A 16,583-nucleotide genomic window follows, 5' to 3' on the forward strand; every position below is an offset into this window, starting at 1 on the left:
TAAATTAATGTCTTGAAACGCAGCGCTGAGAAGTCTTGTCAAAATATGAAAGTGGCTGACAGTTTAGGGCCCGCTCCCTTCTGGGTGCGTCGCACGGTTCCTCTCTTTGCCGTAAAGTATGTGTGGAGGAGCTGTTTAGATCATCACTGCACCATTTTGTCCTAAGATGACAGCGCCTATCAATGGATCATTATTTATTCATGCCCATGTGTGCATGTTTGTGTGTGTGTGTGTGAGTGTTACATTACTGTGAGAGTTATCAAAGTGCACGTAGCATGGGGCCATGACACACGAGAAACCACCAAAGTGCACCGAGCGTGGGGATTTCCTTCATTTCAACATTCATACATTCGAGTGAACTATTTTACTTTTTAATCAGAGAACTCAATCCAGTTCTTGGCTCTGCTGGTGTTTAGATATATATTTTAGGTGTTTTGTTTTTTGGAACTGGTGTGAAATAGGCTGGGGCAATGTGTGATGCATCAAATGAATTTGTCTACATGGGGTGGGAAGTTGGATCTTTATCTCTCTGTTCATTTGCCACCTTCGTTTTCCAGAGCGTCCATTGGCTGTTTGTCTGACCCGTGAGAGGGGCTTGACGTGGAGCAAACGAGAGAGAATCCGACCCGGAAACTGTGGAGTGGAGGAGATGAAAACCACTAGGTTCACAAACGACGTGCCGGTGATGTGAGTGATATATAGACTAGCGTGTTCCACAACATGAATGAGCAATGGTTACTCCTCTCCCTGCACTCCATTCACAACCTTTGGCCTCCCACCATCCACCCCTCCCATCTTCTCTGCGAAGCTGTAATATCTCTGTTTATCATGTCAGACCGGCACGGCTTGCCTTCAACAGCGCCATACCAACACCATGGTTTTGAAGTGATAATGAGATCTGCTGGAATCCATCTTTGTTTCAGAGCGTTAAAAAGAAAACAGTCTCTCTCAAATCATTCTCTGTAAAAGGTTAATAGTGAATTTCCTTCAAGAAAGGAACCTCAAACATAGTATGTTCAGTGGCTTCCTTTTCTTTGATACTTCCCAGTACACCAAACAAATAAGAATATCACGGTGGTTGCATCCATTTTTCTCCTTGAAAGAAGAGATGTGAATGTTTAAGACCATTTTCTGGGTACAGAATAACAATAACAACTTGTGATGGTATTACACAGGGAGTGAAAGGCATGTTAGACAGGCTCTAGTACTTTGTGTCACCTGCTCAATGCCATCACAGGGCCTGTGTATTTAAATTCTCATTTGACTTACCTAATTCGGGTCGACTTTTTCAATAACGCCTGTGAGTTAACTCAATCTAGCGACAGACAGCTCGATGAATTGCCCTGTCAGTCACTTTGAGTTTTGTGTTCGCCGCTAAACTTGCAATCTGCCAGGCTGTTACACCATTAAGCATCAAATGAAGATCAGTGTCTTTCTGAGTAAGTATGTGAGGAGCATGCAGGGAGGGCTGAGGTCATACAAGGTAGGGGAGACGGGGAAGGAGATGGAGTGGGGGGAGAAGGGGGGTGGAAATGGGTGGGGGAGGGGAACAGAAAGGCAGTGAAGGAATGGAGGGAGGGGAAGACGTGGGGCAGGTAGGATACCTAACAGGATGTAAATGAGCAGGAGAAAAAAAAAGAAGGAACGAGACTGCGTGGAAATAAGACGATGGAGGGGGTTGGTCTGGTGGTCTACTCACCCAGAGTGACCTCCGTCTGCATGGGCATGGACAGAGCCGGGTGCTTGACCTCGCAGCTGAACAGGGCGTCGTTGTCCAGCTGGGGGTTGAGGGTCCACGTGAGCCTGGCCTGGACCAGGACCGACCCGTCACTCTGGGGGATGTGGGTGTGGCTGAAGTAGTACAGAGGGTCGGTGCTCTGGACCCAGCGGGGGAACTCGCGGCTCACCACTGTCTCCGGGATGACCTCCGTGGCGGGGCTGGGCTCGGGTGCCTGCTGGCCTTGGGTGTGGCTGCCCCGGGCCGGGGGCTCGGTGAACAGGCGCACGGGTCGTCCCTCGGGGTCCAGCAGGGAGAGGGACCTCTGGAGTTTGGTGTCGTCCAGGTCTCGGCTGATGAGGGGGCGGGCCCCACGCACCCCCGCCGAGCCCCCGCCTGCCCCCTCCTCCAAAGCCGAGGGGTGGATGTAGGAGATGACCTCGATCAACTCCCCATCACGCTTGAAGTACACCTGAGAGAGACAAAGAGAGAGAGAGAGAGAGAGAGAGAGAGAGAGAGAGAGAGAGAGAGAGAGAGAGAGAAAGAGAGAGAGAGAGAGAGAGAGAGAGAGAGGGATGAGAAAGATGGAGAGTCAAGAGACAGAGAGAGAGACAGAGAGGGAGTTAAAGTAAGAGGGCGATAGAGAGAGATAAATAGAAGTGGAGACAGAAGGACAGAAAGAAGCAGAAAGACAGAGGAGAGAGGGATTGAAAGAGAGAGACAGATAGTCAATGAGAGAGAGACAGTGACAGAGAGTGAGAGAAAGAAGTAGACAGAAGACTAAGAGTCAGAGCCCGTTAGAGGCAGACACCAAGGCAGAGGCAGACACACAAAGTGAGACAGTCAGCTAAACTGGTGCCTACACTAATATGGAGTTTCACTCACTATTTCCTGAGGGCATTCATTTCAGATCCCTGGTTGCCTAATCTCTTGACAGAAAATCCGAGCCCCACATCTCTACACATAACCCTCAGATATTGGTATTAAAATAAGGATACAGAACTGCCGGTGGCATCAGTTTTCCAGACGCTTCTCATATATTGGTTATTTTTTTCCTTTATTCTTTTCAAACAAATAAACAAACAAACAATCATCGAGACACAAACATAATATTAATACCTACTAATAGTAATATGTAAATTAAAATAAGGTTTATTTATTTACATGAAAACCTATTGGGGAACCTTTGGAGGTTTAAATTCAATTTGCACAAGATTAAATGTCATTACGATGCGCAGGACTTTGTCGTACTGTTGGCTGTCTCTCTGCGGAGGGTGTCAAGGCATGCTTTGATTGGGTGCCACTTCAGGCCTGTTCACTCTAGAGATTAAATAACAGCAATGAGTGTAAACAACCATGATATAAGGCCATGCTCATGGGGAAGAACACACGTACAAGTGCATGCATATTAACACGCACACATACCACAGGGGTGAGTGAATCCCTGACATTCCCATCAACAGACAAAAAGCAATTGTCTCCAACACAAACATGAATTACCTTTCATTTTCATAGCATTACTTGATAAACATAGCCCTTACATAGAAAGGGATTCTAATCAGGCTTCTAATGCACCTTTATCTAAACAAACTGGCTTCAGCCAGCTTCAGGGTTGAATGAACAGTACTGTAAATCTGGCTGTTTTTCATGTAGCATTTACTGTAGTGACCAGAGCATTTGCTTCACTTGTCCCACATAGGATATCCTTGATATCTCCCAAAGCTTACCTAAAGATTGCAAGTCGTCAAGGAGATAGTCCACAAAGTCCACAATGACCTTGCGTACCTCCTGTAAACAGCCTCTCTACCTCTTCCCTCTCTTATTCTTCCTCCCACTTGTCCACCTGCTTCCTGTTCTCTCTGCTCTCCACTCCAGCCCCCTTTCCCCCTGTTACCTTGTCACTGTCTTTCTTTCCATTCTTTCCTCCATCACCATCTCCCCTGCTACACCCCCTCTCTACTCCTGTCCAGCTGTCTCCCACTTGTCCTTTCTCTCCTCTCTTCCCCATCCTCTCACTTTCATTCACCTCAGTTTACCAAAACACATAAAGAGAAATCTATACAACTAGAACCAGCTGATACATTAAAAGGCTCGTGCAGAAAGGGACTGTGTGAAGACCAGAACCTCATAATCCTCCCCTATGACAAGGCACACTATATACACACACAGTGCACGTTTACTACAGTCATTGAGTGCAGACTCTGATGGTACCATGATAATACCATGACCATGATAATAACCAAATTCATGATTTCAAATAGACAGTATATACAGTCGTCATTTCCCATTTGGCATCATGGTAAGCATAGTGATGACTGCCATCCCTGCTCTAGGTCATACAGAACTTTCAGCCAAACCTCAATATGAAAGGAAAGACAGTTGAGCTGATCAGTCCTGTACTTCTGGTTAAGATCAGCCATGTACTCCTTCAGAGAGGGAGGATGCTGCAGAGCTGAGCTGATTCTTGATTATCTTTCGTAATTACTATATATGTACTATATATGTACTATATATGTACTATATATGTACTATGTGTATGATGCTTTGGATCAAATCTGCTATAACTATTGAAATACATTTATATAAAAACATGTTGATGATGTGAGGCGTCCATCAAGCCAGTGAAGGGAGCACTCTATCCTACTTCCCCATGGTGTGGAACCTAAACAAACTGAGAAAGTTTAGTTATTTTGTTTGCGGGAGGTGACCGTGTGCTGGGCCTGTAATTGAGAAGGTGTTGCAGGTGTGGCTCAGTTGTAATGAGTCTCTGCTGGATGTTTTCATCGAAGGCTCCGTACCGGTGGACCACAGACGCTGCTACTGGCGGCAATACAGTGATTATCAATCACACCTCTGTTCAACAGAGCCACAATGGATCAGGCTATAATGTGTTCAGACAATGAGGTCTGAGAACGAGCCACCAGTTTCATTCTGTTGTCAATGAGCCCTGTTTTTCATCTTCTTCTTTTTTAGGACATAAACGAAGAAGAAAAAAATTGGAGAGAGAGATGTAATTCTAAAAGCTCTCCCCAAGCACAATACCTCGGTGGTGTGGGAATTAAGCTGGGTGAGATAGGGGGAAGGTTTTTTTTGGTTTGCTTTGTGAATAGACAGTGATGAAAGCACCTGCACTTCACAGACTGGTAGCCGCATCCCCGCCCCCCCCTTATACATACACACACATGCGCATGCGCACACACACACACATGTACACACACCTTCCAAGTCACCCCTCCAAGATCTCAAATCCAAGGCACATTTGGACAAAGAAGCCTTTCTATTCAGCAATGGGCTCAAATATACCTTCAATTTGCCACAATTAATCACAGAGCAGTCCTGGAGACAGGGCAGTAATTCTCACACTGACCATTCAACTCAATGGACGAGAGAACGAGGGAAAAATAAAAAGAGAGATGTAGAGAGAAAAAAGAGAGAGAAAGAGAGAAGTAGAAAGAAAGAGAGAGAGCGAGCGAGAGTAGAGAATAAGAGAGGGAATGAAAATAGAGACAAAGAATGAAAGAGAAAGAGAGAGAGAGGAAGAGAGAGAGGAAGAGAGCGATCACGGCCATGTCTTAATCATCTCTCATTCTCATAATTAGCTGTCATTATCATTCCTCTTTTCAATCAGCCGCCGCTTGTGCTGTGAAGAAGGGCTTTTTACATTGTGCTGTGAAAAAGGCGTGTGCATACAGGAACATAGTATTCATCGAAAGTTTCAGTATTTTCTTTCGATGCACTGCATGGTATTTATAGACCAATGGCAAGTCATATTGACCAGCAGTGTGTCACCTATACATTTAAGGTGGTTTTATGGACCATTATGTTCAATTCAAGTCACTTTACTTATTAATCCCAGGGAAAATTTAACATTTAAAGATGCTGTAAAGCAAATTCCATGATTTGCTTGTCAGTACATTATAAACGTGTGAAATGAGTTCCTGAAAGCATGTGCAAAGCACACAAATATTTAACTGAAATGTGGAGCTAGACCGTTGAACAGTTTCTCTCCTGTTTTTAGCTCAGGTTTTGTATAGGCCCGGCAAAAACCCAACCTATCTACGTCACAGCGACCTATCTACGTCAGATCACAGACAGTTGCATTCTGTTACTCGGCTGGTACGATGCAAAGACAAAGTAATTAAAACATAAAACACTCAGAAACTGCATATAGGTCTGTTCTGATATCTGCAATTGATTTAGCTAGTGTTGCTGTTGTTGCTAAATTCAATGAATTCAATGAATGAGGGGGCGGAGTTTCAAATCCTTCAGGCGACACTCCCCCCCAGTCTCAAGCAGAGAAGACTGCTGATTTTCTCACAATTTCAAAGCCTAATTTAACATACTTGTCGGTGATTTTTTTCATTCAAATTTGTATGAGTAGTTAACGACACATTCTTCTGTGGTGTGATGAACTTAAAAACTCATTTTCAATTCCACTTTACAGCAACTTTAAGATGGACAAAATTTGAGAGGTTTGAAAGTCATTGTTCATCGATTCGCAAAACAGTCCATGGGTTGTTTTTTAATGTGAAGCCCCTTGAGGTAATTGATAGATAAGACACACTGCGCCATATATCAGAAAAAACTATGAGAGAATGTTGAACATTGTCTCGGTACATGCGGTGGTCGATTTCAAATAGGTGCACAGTCACGACAGTGTGTCCTTACAGAGAAGTGGCATTGAATAGGGAGGTGACAGCAGCTCATTTTGAAATAGGCTTCAAGGCATCAGTGTTGACAAAGACCAAATGAGTTTCATCAAAAGGCAAAAAGAATGGTCGAGAAGTTGCCATCACGATGCTCTGACACAGCACTCTGGAGAAGATTCACCAGAGCTCACTGAGGGACTGCAATGCACCACATGGTTTCTGACAACAACAGTTTCGACATCTTATGATGCCAATATGCTACAGTACATGATTTTAATTAGACTGATTGGACATTGCTCTCATGTTAAACTTGTACAATGTTGATGTACAGTTACACTGTGTTAGGGAAGTTTTGAATCTAATACTTTCAGAATTTTGATGACTTCTGCACTATTATTATTTGAGTGGAATGATGTTGATCTAATATTGTCAGGTGGATGTGCCAAGAAATCAAAACATCATTAAGGTTTGGCATCGTTAAAGTGTTTTTTCAGTGATGAGTGTATCCCGGAGAAGATTTGTTTAGTTTTTTCTTTGTTTCTATTTTTTGGGATTTTTTTCCCAAAAAAGGAGTGGAGTTTTTTCTCCACTGGCTAAGAACCACAGCCAAGATCTCAAAAGAGATTAAAGATACATTTGTTGGATTGAAGAGTCTGAAGACTGCTGTTCCACAATCCATTTCTGAGTACTGTCAGGGTTTGTTTACTGCACTTTGATTTAGTCCTGCCGCACAAGGGCACTTTAGCATGGTGATCAACACTCCATGGTAGCTGCTCACCTTTGGAACAGTGAAAAATAAATAAATAATAATAACCTCTCTTAACACTTTCCTTGCACTTTTCCAGCAGACAGACCAACAGACAGACCATGTAATAACTCATAAACACTCCGCCTACCTACCTGGCAGCTTAAAAAAGATTTGAAGTGAATTATTTTCCCCTCGTTTTTCCTTCCAGCCAGTTACCTAAAAAAAACACGCTTCACCGTCTTCTCTTCTTACCCTGGCTGTCTTTCTCCCAAAAGGACGTCTTTTGTTTTTACCTTACCTAACCTATACATTAATTTTATATGCCTTCATTTATAATGCTTAAACTTCCAAGTGCTTTTGTATTCTTTGTCCCTGATCCAAGCATGGGTCGGCTTAGTGTAGATGTATTATCTATGGCCCAGGATTACTTCAAAATACTCTTTGCTATGAGACAAAATCAGAGTTCAAAGGTGAAGAGATGAGATTGTTGACTGAAATCTTAATCTGAAAAGTCCAACTACTTTCAAGACTAAGACAATGGGTTGATGGGTTTCAGAGTCTTTGACAGATGATATGAAATGACAGTGTGTTCCATTTAGAGAACATTCATTCATCAATTCATCAATTTGTCAATCCTGTCAGTTTCATCGGTGAATGAATGGATGATTGAATGAATTGATGAATTGAAGAATGAATATGTATTTTAACCTATTCCTATTTCATCATGAAGACTTAAGAAAGGCCATTAGTGCCTTTTTCCAATTCAACAACAGCAGTATGAGGACACTCTTCAAACTGTTCATACATACAACGACGCACCCTCTGGCTTGGGTTGAGTCTGGGCATTATGAGAGCTACTTAAAGAGGCTAATATACGCTCTGTCTGAAGATAGCCTTACAAGCAGGAGATAGGCTCTCTGATACATTTCATTTCCTCCACCAGGCTCTGAAAGGGCTTTTCCCCCCGTGGACACAGGACTTGTTAAGACCAGTCACCAGGTCCTGCCAGGCAAGCGCCTGCAGCCGGCCAAATCGCCCGTCTCTGTCGTGGGCTTGACGTGAAACAGGTCAACCCTATACCCTGGAGAACGGAAATCAGGCTCACCTTGCGTTCACCTCTTGCTGGGTTCATAATTGCAGGAGATAGGTGCGCATAGGGGTCTGGAGTACATTAGCATACACCCTCAGAGGAAGATTAATCACCCAGCAGGGAAGAAGCAGCGAATGGCTTTGCTCAGACGGGCCCCAGGAAGCTAATATGTCACCACTCAGAGGAGCATGTGTTTCAGCTATCTCTAAGACCTACTCTAGACCTCTGCTGACCGCTGGTTGGGCACGAGTTGTGGTCGGTGGGCTGGGTGTGTGTTTGTATTTGTGTGTGCGTGTTTGTTTTAAGTCTGGCAGGAACAGGGGGTTTGTTTGGTGTCAAATGTTCATTCTGGTGCCGAATGAGATGATACATCCAGTCGGCCTCGATTCACAAAACTTTGGAAGAAATTAGATTTCCTACATGCTTATGTTAACCAGAATCATGATATTGCCTTATCATCTGTTCATACATGCAGGCTTCTTATCCATTCATATATATGTATTGTGTTCCGATGATAGTCACACATCACAATACCGTGTGAGGAACCATAGTTGTCAAAGGACACACAGCCTGGTTTTAACTGGCGGGTTTTAACTGGCTGGTTTTAACGACCTGGTTTCATTTTCTTTCTGCAGTTAATACGTGGTCACACCCAGATGCAGGCGGTAATATCCTTGTAAATCCTGGATAACTGCAGGTGCGTCAACTTCACATCCTCACCCCATTGATTCAGGCACGTGTGCTATGTTCATCTGTGTTCCACAGCTGGGAACCACAGGCACCTACATATGTTGGAGAAAAGCAGGACCAAGGATTCCAGTCTACCAGTACATGTACATTGTAAATGGTAAATGAACCTGAAACTGAACCTGTTAGCACGCACTGCTAATGAAACAGTTTAGATAACAGATGTTGATGAGTGACTCAGGTGTGTCTCTGTCAGAAGCCCCTTCCCCCCCCTTCCTCAGGTGTGCTGCTGTAACGGCACAACGTACCGACGGGGCAGGCTTCCCTCCTCTTGCGGTGCAGACCAGCGTGAAGTTCTGGGCCTGGTACCGGCTGAACGGAGCAGGGGTGTTCTCGGCCATCACCGAGATGTTATTCGGGGGCGCTGTGGAGAGGAGAGAGGCTGTGTTAGTGTGGATCGACCACCTTCGACGGCAGATAACACACAAATGGATGGAAAAACGGGCCAACAGCAGAGAAATGAGGAATCCCATTACACCTCGGGGTTCTGTTGTGAAACCAGCCCTCTGGGGGTTCCCGGGAGACTCAGCAAAGGGGACCCTGTCTGTGCTCCTACTCCCTGGGGGAAAGAGGAAGCGAGGCCGTGGGTGGGGGATGTTGTGGAGCTGCCATCGTGACTGGTTAAAGGGGGCTACATCTCATGCATATCCTTTCAGCTGCTCCCGGCCCCCCCCTGGGGTAGGGGCCTGAGAGGATGCTGTGGTGAGGAAGAAAGAGGAGAGCTCCTCTTCACAGGCCCTGAGGAGTGGTGGGGCAGAGGGGAATACACAGTAGGGCATCCTGTACGTGACAGAGAAGACAGGGAACCGTGAGGATGTGCGCGGCAGAACAGATGCACAGTTCAGTGACGTGGTATGGAAAAAGGGGGTGACCAAGTGTGTGTGTGTGTGGCAGGGGAGTGAGGGTCAGTGTGTGAGTGTGTGTGGGTGGTTGGTCGGAGGTAGTGTGGGTGGCGGGGGGAGGGGGGTTGGATGGTGAGGGTCAAAGTGTGTGTGATTGTGCACATGTAAGCATGAGCGTGTACCGGTGCGTCTGTGTACACATTAACACGCACAAATCAATCCCTCGACAGAACCACGAGGCGGGAGCGACGGTTACGCGGAGACAGGGCCTGACGACAACAGACATCAGACGAAGAAGCAAACCCGCCGCATCTGCATTTCTCCATGCGACTCGGAAGCTCTCCCGCTCTCGCAAGCACAGAAGCTAGCGGGTGGGCCGCCTGATCCTCAGCCCACCGCATTACCACATCAAACACCTCCTGAACGGGCCCCTGCACGGGCTCTGAGGAAGCCGCGCGCCCGCGTCAGCCCGGCTAGGCTTCTGAACCTGGACGAGGAGGAGGGAACGGTGTGTGAAGTTGACACGGGGGGGGGGGGGGGGGGGGGGGGGGGGGGGGGGTTGGGTGGGTGGGTGGGGGGAGAAGGTGCCAGGTGGGGCTTTAATCCCCTGAATCTCTCCCCCGTTGATAACAGCACGCTTGGAAAGGAAGGGAGATAACCAATCGAGTTCGGCGGGCGAAAGGAACCCTTTTCCATGTGTCACTCTCGCGTCGAAATCTATCTGGGCTCTCAATCGAACGATGGATTGATTATGTGGGAGGTGGGTGGGGTCGGGGTGAGGGTGGGGGTGGGGAGGAGGGTACGGCTGCTGTGGTGAGCGGGAAACTGCCCCGCTGTTTCCAGACCTTAATTGCTTATTGATGAGGGAACGTATGCTTGTCAATTAACCTCCGAACAGTCCATTAGCTTCTTGCTAGGGGGGGCTCTCACTATAGTACGTGGTTGGCTGTCATTTCAGACCGCCCAAAGTCCATTGGCTCGTCAGAGACTCTGGAGGTGATGTGTCGCATGCAACCGCAACTCTACATCCATCGACAACCCAAGTGTCATAAGTCACTGTCATGTTCAATATGTGGTTGGTGTGTGTGCTGTGGACAAAGATGAGGTATTGACAGGTGCGAAGAAGGGCAAAGGCGTTACTTATGAATAAAAACCCACCACACACCAGCAGCATAACCTTCTTTGTTTGTTTAAACAGTTCAGCAGTTCCACGCAGCTTCAGAATGGAGACTTGGTTGTTAAGGAAGGACCGCCTTGCTGTGTCCCTGAATGGGGTCCAGAGGGGATTTTATCTAAACCACACCGTTTGAAATAAGCCTTGATGAAATATTTGAAATGATTAAGAACAAGACTCACCATGCATAAAGCCAGATTTGCAAGCACAACAATAATTTAAAGGATTAAGGATTTATTGATTTAGGAGATAAAGTAAGCCTTTTGTTCTTCAAATGCAGTTGTACTCGTACTTTTTTGATCCTTTTGTGGAACATTGTGCACCGACGCTCTCTGTCATTTTACTGTATTATTTCAAATCGGAAGCCCATCATTCACCAGACAAGATGTGTGGTTGCCTCACAAAGTATAAGTCGTAACGAATAATATCCATGTATACAGGTAAACATTACCTGACGCTCTTATCCAGAGCGACTTACAGTACATACAGGGACATACCCCCCGAGGCAAGTAGGGTGCCTTGCCCAAGGACACAACGTCATTTGGCATGGCGGGGAATCGATCCGGCAACCTTCGGATTACTAGTCCGCTCAGCCATCTGACTCCCTACATTAGCACTTCAAACACATCCATTTTATAATGTAATGTGTTCATATATTTCAAGCTGTTAATTATTACCGCAATTGGAGTTTTGTAGAGTGTGAAGCATTGCATTCCTTAAACAATTTGAACAATGTCTGAATTTTCAGGAAGTTCAAAACTGGGGTCATTATAGAGAAACCGTAAAAGACTGAACTCACATCAACCCCCAAAAAATGTCCTGTTCTTCTCGAAGAAATCTGTAGCAGGAATGCTTTTTACACTTTGACAAGAACGTCAATTTCTTTGACAGCTGAGGTTTGTCAAAATACTCTGGCTACAAATGCAGTCAGATTTAGGTTCACTGTTTCTCTGACTGATTGTATTTTTTCCACCTTCTTTTCTACTCTATTTAACTCTGTCCAAGGCAGTTTAAAGCAAAAAGCCAACCACAGCACCAAGCACCTTGGCACCTCTCATTTCATGATATACCTGCCCAGAAGACAAGAGAAGTTGAGCCCCAGAGAAGTTGAACTTTAATGAGGACTTTAATAACGAAAATACCGAAGCACCATGTGCAAAGCACCATTCAAAATACAAGCGCAGCAAAGCGTCATAAACGTCAAGCAGATTGTCATTCATCTCTCAATAAGATGAAACGCACAATCTGCCTCCACAAAAAGGATGTTTTTGATATTACTTGTGCTCAGGAACATTTCCTCACTGTCAACCCCTTTGATATTTGAGAGGATATTCCAGCAAAACAGCCTACATTTGGCTTGACAAGGACGTTGTTCAAACACCCATTTCCTCAGATCCATCTATTAATTCAAAGGCAACCTACGCACTCTATTGCTGCTGCAGACCAGTGCATACTCATAACAGTTCAAGTTACTCATTCCTCCTCCCCTCCTCCCCTCCTCCCCTCCTCCCCTCCTCCCTCCCTCCCTCCCTCCCTCCCTCCCTCCCTCCCTTTTTTTTTTGTTCATGGCTCCCTCCCTCCTTCTTGTTCTACAGCCTCAAGCACCATTACCCAGCTCTCTCTTACCAAAAAAAAGAAAGAAAAAAGAAAGAAAAACCTGCAAATGGGATTGGAAAGTGTGTGGAGCAGGGCCCCGTTTAACAGGGCTCCCTCGAGGATACCTCGCTGGCCTGATAATGAAGGGATTTAGAGCTCAGGAGACCACAGAGCACAGGGCCAACTCCCAGCAACTCCCCTGTGACGCGAACCCCCGATCTAAAGACCACGTCTCCAGGGTCTGGGAAGCAGGGAGGGGAGAGGAGGGGGGCTTGAATGGATGGTCACCAAGGTCATCTTTAGCTCTGTTTAATAATGAAAAAAACGCAATCTAACTGGTAACTTAGTAAAGTTGTACTTTTTTTTGGGGGGGGGGGTCAGAGCTCCAAAAGCAATCAATTTGAACATTTACATTACATTTAGCAGACGCTCTTATCCAGAGCGACTTACAGTAATTACAGGGACATTCCCCCCGAGGCAAGTAGCGTGAAGTGCCTTGCCAAAGGACACAACGTCATTTGGCACGGCGGGGAATCGATCCGGCAACCTTCTGATTACTAGCCCGACTCCCTCACCGCTCAGCCATCTGACTCCATACATGAACATGGAGTCTGCAGAACATGAATGGCCTCTCAATAGTCTCAATAATCTACCCTGACCAGAGATTACGCTACCGATTTGATCTATATTAGACAAGGATTACATCTTTCCTTCCTGAGGTCGACCATAGCACTGTTCAGTTCACGTCCTGGATGTTCAGACGGAGGAAAGACTGTGGAAGTCAAGAGGCAAATCTGACTTTAGGTTCTGAACAGTGAATGGCAGATATTCCCGTGATCTAGGTCAATTATATCAGAACCTTCATGTTTCTAAATGATAACGATATTTCCGTTGGCTAACCTACTCCAGTAAATGTAAATTTACATATGTCTATTCGATCTGGGATAGCAACCTTACCATGGTATGCGATTCAAGAGAAAACCCTGACAGAGATAGAGTAAATAGAATCAATGTAGCTTCCAACATCAACGAGAGACTCCAGGGTCATGTCTGACTCACATGTGTATGATCTAAAGTTTGCGTTGAGCCATCAACACGTGTCAGCAGCAGGCCTTGAGCTGAAGTGTGTTCACAGGAGAGTCAGACCAGGGCCAAGCCACAAGTGGACTCTAAAGAGCGTTCGGCACAATATTCCTCCTCGGAATCAAAGCGATAATCTGCGGCCTTGCTAGTCTTTACATAGCCATGACAAAAAGGGGAGAAGAAATAGAGAGAGATAGAGAGAGAGACAGGCGTCGAGAACGAGAGCATTCTGGCAAACACAAAGAGTAAACCTAATGAAGTGAACACGGACAGGGGGAAGAAGCCAGCGGAATGGGAAAGGCGTGGACTTCAGAAGAAAGGATGCATACATTATTCAGCCCTCCAAATGACAACACTTGCATTTGATGTGAGACCCTCGCACACACACAGAAAAGAGGTTAGTCAGGGAGATGGAAATGTCTCCGCCTCAACGCAGCTTCAATTGGACTGTTCAATAGATCTGTCCCTGAGAATGTGAAGTCCTTGAATATCATAGAAAAGAGAGCTCTCTTACATCCATCTATCCATAGTGCAAGCATCACAAGACCAAACGTCACAGCCAAACCCACAGCCAACACAGCAATACCTCATATATACCGTATGCTAAGGACACAACATGTGATGGACAAAGTTACGGATTAACTTTGCACCACAGCACACATGCAATGAGTCGCTTTCGCTGTGCAGCGGTGACGAAAACCTAGCTGCCTGCTATGTGCCTGTGCCAAACTGCTCTCTTCCAGAAGTTTCAGAAAGCACACACTTGGCTGGGCTGAGATGACGGCAAAGCAAGAGATTGCAAGCAAAACAGAAAAACAATCAAAGTTGAGTCTTCTCAAGAGGAAGACCGACACGTTGAACTGCGTGCTGGCGCCAGGCTCCGAGACCTAAGTCTGCTCCTTTGAAATCCTTTTCTCCCGCGACGCGAGGAACCAGGAGATAAAAGACACTGGAATGCTTTTTAATCACTTTCCCATTGTGCTGTTAACATTAGCATGTGCCCCTCCCAACCCGTGTGCATTTGCATTTGTCATTACTGTGCTGTCAGCTCATATCGCACTTCCCCAATCAGCCAACCAGGAGCAAGGAGCTGGTGGCGGGGAGGGCACACGTCCTCCAGCCTTCGTGGCTGTCAGGAAGAGGAAGGGGATGACACACTGAGACAAAAGCCAGTGTCACACTGAACAAGTTCCCCAGTTAGGAGGCCCATTAATCATGCTAATGTTGTCCCCAAAAATCCTGCATACGCATAATTGTATGTGTGTGAAGGAGACTGCCTGTGTGTGGGAGCCAGTGTGTGTGTGTGTGTGTGTGTGTGTGTGTGTGCGGGCATGATTGGGAGCATATGGTTGTATTGATACATCACTGAGCAGTGACAGCTGTCAGAGTAGTTCCCATACCTGATGTCTACAGTAACTTGTGTGGACAGAACCTCTGCTGTAGTCTGTCTCTGTCAGAGAAGAAAGGTTCTATCGACAATAAAGAAATCCTTGGTTTTCTTCAACAAAACCACCTCTCAAACATCATTTTCCATCCTGCACAGCAAAAACTCCCTTCAAACTTTCCTGAAGTTTCTGTTTATGAAAAGAGGCCAGACAACTTTGAGCGGAGGGATAGCTCTCATTCTCTGGAGAACGATTTGCCGAACTTAAGCTCAATTGTGAGTCGTTTCCCCTGCCTCTCTGTTGGCGTATGATAGGAAATGAGATATGTCATGGCTATGTAGGGCTTTACTGTCACTCTCAGGACTCCTGCAGTCCTGGAGTAAACCAGCCTTGGACCCAGAGCTTTGTGCCTGTAATGAGGACAAGGGGGATGTGGAACAGGATTCTGCAAGCGCCGTCAGAAGCCCCAGTTTAACCAGGACAAAAGAGGATTTTCTCCTATTGTGATCTTGAACAGTGGAGAGAAGCGGAGGGATCCCCACTACCCAGCTCGGTGCCAGGAACGCCTCCACCGGCACCCTCACGCCCAATCTCAGATTGCGGGGGGGGGGGGGGGGGGTGGTGTTATGGGGGAGTCAACCCGTCATGAGTTGGCCACCTTTACCCCTTGCTCTCTCTCCTCACCCGTAGCCCTCTATTTCCTCCTGTCGTCGCCCTCTCTCCTCACCTGCCCTCTCGCCTCCATTCCTTCCCTCGTCACCCACGGCTCATTTGCATCGTTCCATTTCTACTCCTTTCTTTCACCGTCCTCATATTTCCCATTATTTTTTTCTCTTCCCCACCTCTGTATAGCCCTCTCCACTCTATTTTACCAATGTAACTTTGAAAAAACCAACAATAAAAACCCATTTAAAGCACTAAACTATAACCCGCCAAAATAATCTATTTTAATCTTAGTCGTGTGACATACACATACATCTATGCATGTGACAAAAATGTCTACCACAGCCGACAAACATGTGACAACGTGCGAATAATGGACAAAAGGTCAGTGTGAGACAGTCAGACCTTCTGTGTCCAATCCTTATCACAATGCCTTGGGCAGAAATGTCACATCTTCTATGCACTTCCTACACAGGTTGTCAGGAGATGCTTTGTTAAGAAAAGGAGCTTGATTAGACAGGCTGTCTAATCAAGATGTCGCGGCTCAGGTACATTTGGCATGTACAGTGGCTGAGGCTCTGGCCAACATGTTGACGCTAGCTGGACTTGGCAGGAAGCAAAGCGTTTTAAGTACACCGCTGTTGAGAATTCAACTAGCAGACATGTGCAAGTTCAATTCACAACCATTTGTCCACAGTGAGTTTAAAATAGTCAAACCATGTCAATGATTGAATAATTTAATGCTAACCGCAATGCTAATTTCCAATGTCCTAGTAAACACATCAGCACCCTTGCTAGGTAGCTGCCTGTAACTTGCTGACTGGACAGTCTGTGGAGGGGGGATGGTTGGCGAAACAGATTTCAGCCCCTTCCTTCCACAGCACCTCTT

The 16,583-nt window shown here is 46.0% G+C and overlaps 1 protein-coding gene across 1 annotated transcript in view; it reads right to left on the reverse strand.

Moving 5' to 3' along the window:
• Window positions 1-16,583, reverse strand: part of igsf21a (immunoglobin superfamily, member 21a) — a gene marked incomplete at its 5' end in the record, with an annotated part of 49,310 nt that overhangs the window by 13,367 nt on the left and 19,360 nt on the right. The window contains 2 exon segments of the mRNA XM_047025534.1: window positions 1,700-2,189; window positions 9,200-9,315. Of these exon segments, the coding sequence (XP_046881490.1) occupies window positions 1,700-2,189; window positions 9,200-9,315 (606 nt within the window).

The sequence above is a fragment of the Hypomesus transpacificus genome, chromosome 9, assembly GCF_021917145.1.
Source record: "Hypomesus transpacificus isolate Combined female chromosome 9, fHypTra1, whole genome shotgun sequence".
Taxonomy (NCBI): Eukaryota; Metazoa; Chordata; class Actinopteri; order Osmeriformes; family Osmeridae; genus Hypomesus; species Hypomesus transpacificus.